This window comes from Sinocyclocheilus anshuiensis, unplaced genomic scaffold (genome assembly GCF_001515605.1).
Source record: "Sinocyclocheilus anshuiensis isolate Anshui unplaced genomic scaffold, SAMN03320099.WGS_v1.1 scaffold1581, whole genome shotgun sequence".
In the NCBI taxonomy this organism is placed as follows: Eukaryota; Metazoa; Chordata; class Actinopteri; order Cypriniformes; family Cyprinidae; genus Sinocyclocheilus; species Sinocyclocheilus anshuiensis.
The window spans coordinates 617,596-625,567 of NW_015540988.1; the positions used below are offsets into that span (position 1 = coordinate 617,596).

The window sequence follows — 7,972 nt, forward strand, 5'->3', positions numbered from 1 at the left end:
TAATATTGATCGTTGAAACTGTGATGCAATATTTTTCATGATTCTTGGAAAAATAGAAAGTTCAAAAGAACAACTTTTATTTGAAATAGAAATCATTTAAGTCTTTAGGGTCACTTTGATCAAGTAAATGCCTCCGTGCTGAATACAAGTACTAATTTCTTACTGACCCTAAACTTTTGAACAGTATTGTACATGTCTGCAAACACTATTCATAGACGTCCTCTTTTGAAATTTCTAAGGCCACAAAGTCAATTCTATTTCAAGTCAAGCAAATACTAACAAAAACAGAGAAGCACAACATGTTATGAAAAGCGATCACAAAGTCTCCAGAGACCACATTCCATTGTCATGATAATTACACCTTAGCACAAGTGACTTGTTGAAGGCGGTGAGACTTTGAGCAGCAGGAGCAATGAAAAGAGTGATAGTGTGAGGAGGAGGAGCAGAGGGGCTCGTACAAAGTGTGGGGTATTCTGAAACAAAGCTATGTGTGAAAACAGGGGGAGGGGAAGGCGAATGTCAGCACAGACACACAGCTCAGACAGAGATGAGGGGATAATGGGTCTGACCCCAGACAAAGGGGAAACATTAGCCTCTATATGCCACCCAGGAACAGCAGACAACAGGAGCCTTCCAGAAACAAAAGGAGAAATGGTGAAACATCGAACGATCAACACCTTAAATATTTAAATACACAGGACAGCATTTGCTAAGAAAGTCGCTGTTATGTCCTGACATGAGGAAAATGAGAAGAACTCTGTTTAGAGAGGTGATTGTTAGATGAGGGGAGAGTCGTAACATAATCTCTCCTCAAATGCTGCTATAACAGATGCAACCAAACTCTCCAACCAGAAAAGAAAAGAAAAAGCACCGCAGCTTGAATTCAAATAAGCCAATTGTTCGTGGGTCCGGTGTGAGAGTGTTGCCCAGCCCTCTGAAGGAAAGAGAAGCTGATTGTCCCATGGCTCTCTAGTGTGTGAGTGTTACCCAGACTGCAGGGGAAAGGTGGGGGCACAAAGGCCCTCTGTCTCAGGGAAGGAGTGGGTTTACCTGCACCGGCTCTGATTTCACAACACCGCCTGCTCCTGCTGCTGCAGCTGGCCTGCCGAGTGACACTGGGCCAGATACAGTGTCTTTTCAGTGTTGCAGTGCAATGTGGAGATCATAAGAGATGGACCATAAACCTGTGTGACTGGTGCTCATGTTCTAATGGTTTTTGAAATCGCATGTCGTGGAGTGTGAGGTTTAAGATCATGTTTGTTGTTAAAGTGTTGGTAGACAGGCCCTCTGTAGAGTAATTCACTAAAATTGTATTTTGTCATAAATTAAATTCACCCCAAAAAAATGGGCCGAAAATGTACTCATCCTCAAGATGAGTTTGTTTCTTCACTTGGAACAGATTTGGAGAAATTTAGCATTACATCACTTGCTCACCAATGGATCCTCTGCAGTGAATGGGTGCCATCAGAATGAGAGTCCAAACAGATGGTCTGTTAAAATGTTTTGAACCTTAAACCATTGCTTCTGGCTAAAATACTCTCTATCCATAATATTGCTTTCTCCAGTGACAAAGTCTTGTCTGAAACATGAGAGAAATATGCACAGACCAAGCACTGTTAACAAGCAAAAACAGACCAAAACTGTTCTAAACAAATAAGTTGGTGGATTTTGATGTGAGAGCACAACAAGGTATGGACTTTTTCACAGAAGGAAATGTTTTTATGGATTATTGTGATGTTGTTGTTTGGACTCTCATTCTGATGGTACCCATTCACTGCAGAGAATCAATTGGTGAGCAAGTGATGTAATGCTAAATTTGTTCCCATGAACTATTCACAGGGTTCCCACTCTTTCATGAACACCAGATTCAAGGACTTTCAAGGACTTTTTCAAGCACCATTTATTTTAAGCACTGTCAAGGACCTATGTTTGTTTTCAAGTACTTTCCAGGCCTTGAATCCATATGTCTGAAATTCAAGTACTTTCAAGAAGCGTGGGAACCCTGTATTCAATGAATGTACAGTTACATTTACTGTTGTTCTGTGAATTTTCATGGGCAAAATCCAGTCATTTCAATTAGAATCTTTGCAGTCTGGAATTTTATGCAAGGGGGCAAGGGATCTCCCCCAGCAGATTTTGCAAAAAAGCTACTTGGTTTGAACGTGACTTCTGTTTAAGCAGTGTTTCAAATATCGCTACAGGACTGACAATAGACGATGGACCTTTTTGCCAGCTAATTTTCTCCAAAATGTTGCTAATGTGACCACACCTTTACACTAGACCTAAATGGACATGTTATGATTTGCTGGATCTTATCATTCCCATTCAATAGATAATTGAGGGCATCAAGTTCTGCATACAGAGTTCTTTTATTTATTTAACTAAACACCACGTGTAAATGCCATGTGACTAATCTCTCTGGAGCTGCAGGAAAATGAATTCATGACAGCACCGACTCCTGGCCCTTAGACTGTTCAGTTGTAGTCCTCTGTTAAGGTTGCGCTTAGGTCTTGACCAAAATGCGTCTACTTTTTTTCCATGACACTCCATCTTGTTTTTAAATGCATTCTATGTGAATGGCCCACGTGCTTTATGTCTATAATTATAAAAAATAATAAACTAAGGCTGCTTTCGAAATCACATACTCCAAGTATGTAATTCTTTTGAATAAGTAATTCTTTCACAACTGTTTAAAAAAAGTATGTTCTATATAGAATGCATGTAGGTGGTATTTAATCTGGACATACTGCATTCATCTTTATGTCACCGTTGTTACCTACAATGTCAAAACTCCTCTCCTGTGACCTCATTCAGAGACTTTTCACATTTGCCTACTATATAGTAGATAAGCATATGATTTTGGATGCAGCCAAACTACTAACCATTGAAACCTCAACACCTTTCACATTTTTAGCATGGGCAATGCAGCAACAAGAAGAAAAACTGTTTTTTTTTACACATCAGTAGATCTTTTCACATCTGTCCTTTAAGAAATACAGATTGTCAGTCTTGTAAGTCAGCATAACGCTGATCCATTTCATGTCATGCCCACTAGAAAACCACTGCTACTACAGTGCTGATATAGAAATACACCAATTCACCCTATTCAGAGAAAATCATCCTGCATTCAAACTAAAATCATTGAAACAGTTTACACTGTTACAAGAAATTCAAGAAAGTCTGTGACCAGAGGAATATTTGTTTATTAAACCCATTGCTTGTTTTTCCTCATAAAAAGTGCATGCATAATCCCTCCGGATCAAACAAATGTTGCCACCTACTGGGAAAAAATGGCACGGCAAAATTCCCAAAACCCCTGTAAAATTCAAAACAATTGGGGAAATTCAAAATTTAACTGGATGAAATGTTAAAATTACGCACTTTTATTTCTTTTCTTTTACCAGGACAACCATAGAGTACATCCAGAATAGAAAAATAATATGCACTTGGCTGCCTTGGGCTCATTTTTATCAGGTTTGGCTCTTTTCCACTCAGCAGAAACCACCCACTGTAATCATTCTCATCTTTAGTGGGCCAACAACAGGAAAAACTTATAAAAAAACAAAAAGAATTCACTGCCTTCCAAACAATTCCAGCAAAACAAACTACTGAAACACACAGCATCCGACTCACACATTACAATCCCTCTGATATGAAAGTACCCAGGCAGGACTCTGAATGGACATGACCTCAGTCAGATCAAGCCTGTGCATCTTTAACAGGGTAAATGCCTTGGTTTTGTTTGAAATGGCCCCATTCACACAAAGCTACCCTGGTAGGATTACACAGAGATCACAGAACAAAACATCAAGATCAAATCAAATAAAAAAAAAGAAGTCTGCAAGAATATTATTCAGGAATCAAGCTGATATGCATGCGCTAATTTAGATGCATGCTCAGATGTGACCAAAACAAACCAGAGACATAGAACAAAATGTTTTTTGATCACTGTTTGTCATGGAACAATGAAAGATATCAGAAAGCAGCTTCACATAGGTCCTAATAAAATCCTAATTGCTGTTTCTAACATTTGATTTAAACATAAATAACACTTTTATTGCTAAATAAACTCTGCTAATAAGTCACGTATTGGCACAAGTCATGTATTATTTCAACAATGAAATATGCTGATATAGCAACACAAGTTAAAATTACTAGCAACTTCTGAAAATAAAAAAAGGCCAAAAAAGCTTAAATGGATTAACAACCAAAACGTTTACTCAAATCAAACAAATTATTTAAACTTTAACTTGTTAAGTATAATCATTTGATTCTGAAGAATAATTTTTCAAAATCAAAGAATTATGAGGAAAAGAGAGTTCACCTCCACTGTCATTAAAACTTTGTACACAGAAACCCCCAAAAAAGATCTAAATAAAATGAGCTTTAGAATTGTGTTAGTTTTAAGCTTATTTACACATTTGAAGGGAGACTAGATGTGGATGAGCTGGAGAGGGACGTTCACTCATCTGAGCCATTAGATTGAGTTTTTTGGTCACCGTCATCTGAAGGGTCACCCTGCATTAAAAACAAGACACTTATTATTTAAACCATATTCTACAGTTTCATGAGTCCTGGTCACACAGTGATGAAACAAATAAAGGTTCATACGTGTAACAAAACGCCCTGTAGCTCCTTCATGATGGTGTTGAGGCTGGACACTGTGCCATGGAGCTGTTGTTCATAGCTGCCTTTCTGCTGGTCTGAGGCTCTCAGGTTGTTCTCGGTCTCTCTGAGATTGTTCTTCACCTCCTCCAGCTCCCTCTGAAGGCTGCAGGTTGCTGCTTCTAGCTCGGCTATCTGCTTTGAGTCCTCCTCTACAAAACAGAAAGGTTTGATTGGCAATTTAATTGTATCGAGGGTAGAAAAATGTATGCTGATGAATTGTAAAAGTACACATTTTTGATATTGACTTTAAGTCAAGAACAGTGAGCTGAATCAACAAAATTACTGAAATCCGAATTCAAATATACAATGAAAATAATACAAATGAGGTTGGTACCCATTTTAATGTCCTGCTGCATGAGCTTCTGCTCGATTTCATCTCGGGTTTTCTCACTCTTCTCCAGCTTCTGCATCATGCTTCCCACATCCACCATGGCTCCCTTGTAGACGATTAGGCTAGACGACTCGCCACTGTCCTCTGATTCCCGCTTGATCTTCAGACTGGGCAGCAAGCTTTGGTTACCTGTCAAGCACACAGAGTGATTCAGTCCACTGTAACATCATGGACTGTACTCTAGTCTTACGAATAAGCCTCTCAGTTCCAGCCATCACTCTCTTTGCACACCTAAAAGGTTGTCTATCAGGGCATCAGAGGTCAACGTGGGGCTAGGCTCATCCTTAGGTCTGTCCGTTAGCTTTCGATAATGGCAAGACTCTCTAACCAATGGTTTGTTTAACAATTTCTTCACCTGAAAAAAAAACAAGATATGAAGACTCTCTAACCAGTGGTCTGTTTAACAATTTCTTCACCTGAAAATAAACAAACAAGATACGTTAGTCTGTTATAAATATGCTATATAGCTTGCAACTAAGAAATTACAGTTAACACATTGTGTCCTGATCAAGCAAGATACAACTAAAAGGTCAAGCAACAAACATCATTGCTTATATTTTCTCATATTTATTATTATTATTATTATTGACCAATTAAATATATTTTTTAAATTTAATAAAGAAAATAATACATATATAATAACAATAATACATATAATTATAGATATTAGTATTAAAACAATAGCAAATAAATAATAAATAATATCATCATCACAAAAAATATATTCATATTTTATTTTTAACAAATAAAATTATTATTAAGTAGTATAATTGTTACATCCAAAATAATAATAATAATAATTAGTAGTAGTTGTTGCTGACTTTGAACATTAATATCATCATCATCATTACCCCAGTAATAATAAACACATTAATATTTATTATTATTCATTTTATTATTAACTAATATAATTGCTATTTTATCAAATTCGTACAACTTTAAATGTATTATTATTAAATATTAATATATATACTGTATATATTCGCACAACTTTAAATGTTTTATTAACTAATATTAACATTAAATCAGATAATAAATTAAAATATATAATTATAATGATTATAATTACTATAATACATTTATATTATCATTTATCATTATTATTATAGTATATAATAGTTAAACTGAATTAAAAAAAAAACAAGGAGAAAAAAAAAGAAAAAAAGGAAATTTTTCCTAATATAATAGCATCATAATGAGTAAATTTTTTTCTTAAAAACAAAAACAAACTAACACTAGCTTCTCTATTCTTTTTGCATTCTATCTATTTCTTTTCTTTTTATTTATAATACAATTAACAAAAGCAAAACAAGGCCTCTAACACTAGCTTGCTCTATTCTTTTTCTATTCTATTTGTGCTCTTTTTATTTATTATATAATTAAAAATCCCTTGCTACGTGTACTGCGTTAAGCTAACTGAGACTTGTTATAGCACTTGCATATCATTGCTCTTTTGTTGATTCTGATTGCTTCTATTGTCCTCATTTGTAAGTCACTTTTGATAAAAGCATCTGCTAAATGCCTAAATGTAAATGTAAATTCATGGTACTTAAAGCCTCCTTAAACCTTCCCAAGTAACAACTAAACACACAACACTGCACAGAAGCAGCACCTGAGCTCTGGAGAGATGCAAGCCCAGCGTGTACATGATCTCCTCCAAGTCCTTCTCCAGCAGGTAGCCGCAGTGACTCTGGTCGAAGTACACAAAGGCCATCAGCAGATCCTTGTTAAACGTCACCATCTGCTTTTTCTTCTCATCCTACAGACAGATTGAAATAATACAGCATTACACTCCTCTCACTATTAGAAACTTTTGGTGTTGCAAAAGGAGATGTTGTTGACTCACTTTATCTTTAGATGACCTCTCTTTGGACTTCCGCTCATCTCGCCGGTCGTCTCTTCTGTCTCTGCCATTTGAGTCTTCATCATCTTTATCTGAGGAGCACAAAGGATCAGTTTCTGGATCAAAGAATCAAAACGGATCAGAAGTGTGCTTGAGGATCCAGATGCAAACAGTGTGACCCCTACCGCCGCCATCATAGTCGTCTGCGTCTTCTGCCTCCAGTGGGTCATATTCATCAGCATTGTTGTTGCTGCTGCCGTCTTCATTATCATCATCATCTTTGGATTCTTCTCTCTTAATACCTCTCTCCTTCTCCTCATCCTTTACCCAGGAGATATTAAAATATTCATATAAAAAAAAAAAGCTTTAAAAAATGCATTAATTTGAACAAATCACAATGCTTTTACTGCAGACATAAATCAAAGAATCAATCCAAACACGGTCCCCACACTTTCTGACCAATCAGTGTGATTCTTTTCCAGTTGTTCATGATGCCAAATAAACATTTTCATGAAAAAAAAAACAGGTGTAACTACAATCACTGATCAATATTTGCTATGGAAATGTCCATGACTTTTTAAGCTTTTAATAATTTCCATGACTCTTCCAGGACACAGGTTTTAAAATGTCCTGACTAGTGCTGTCAAAATTAGCGTGTTAATGCAGGCGATTCATTTTTTCAGTTTAACGCGTTAAAAATATTTAATGCAGTTAACGCAGGGGCAGGGCTAGGGTTGGCCACCCCACTCACAACTGCTGATTCGGTCTCAGTTTTCTTGACAAAAATATGTAAGTCATTTAAGAACATGTCTTTGAAATGCAGTAGTTTTCCAAACTGTCTCCCTCATCTAACACACCCGATTCAACTCGTCAGCTCATTATTGAGATTTTCAGACCTGAAGTAGGTCAGAAAATGTAAAGAGTTAATGAGAAAATACGATGCATGTCAGATCCGCGTCACATTCAGCAGCGGCGGCTCTTAAAGTAATAACAGCCAAAAACCTAATAACCCAGCTGCTGTGATGTCTGTTAATCAAACAACAAAAGAACAAAAAAAAAAAAAAAAAAGA

The 7,972-nt window shown here is 36.5% G+C and overlaps 1 protein-coding gene across 1 annotated transcript in view; it reads right to left on the bottom strand.

Annotated features, from left to right (window-relative positions):
- Positions 1 to 3,186: 3,186 nt before the first annotated feature.
- Positions 3,187 to 7,972, bottom strand: part of LOC107690173 (cell division cycle and apoptosis regulator protein 1-like) — a 22,012-nt gene continuing 17,226 nt past the window's right edge. The window contains exons 19-25 of the mRNA XM_016488416.1: positions 7,088 to 7,223; positions 6,906 to 6,994; positions 6,672 to 6,818; positions 5,291 to 5,414; positions 5,003 to 5,188; positions 4,612 to 4,817; positions 3,187 to 4,518 (exon numbers count right to left, since the gene is read on the bottom strand). Of these exons, the coding sequence (XP_016343902.1) occupies positions 4,462 to 4,518; positions 4,612 to 4,817; positions 5,003 to 5,188; positions 5,291 to 5,414; positions 6,672 to 6,818; positions 6,906 to 6,994; positions 7,088 to 7,223 (945 nt within the window). The 3' untranslated portion in view covers positions 3,187 to 4,461. The remainder of the gene's footprint in view (positions 4,519 to 4,611; positions 4,818 to 5,002; positions 5,189 to 5,290; positions 5,415 to 6,671; positions 6,819 to 6,905; positions 6,995 to 7,087; positions 7,224 to 7,972) is intronic.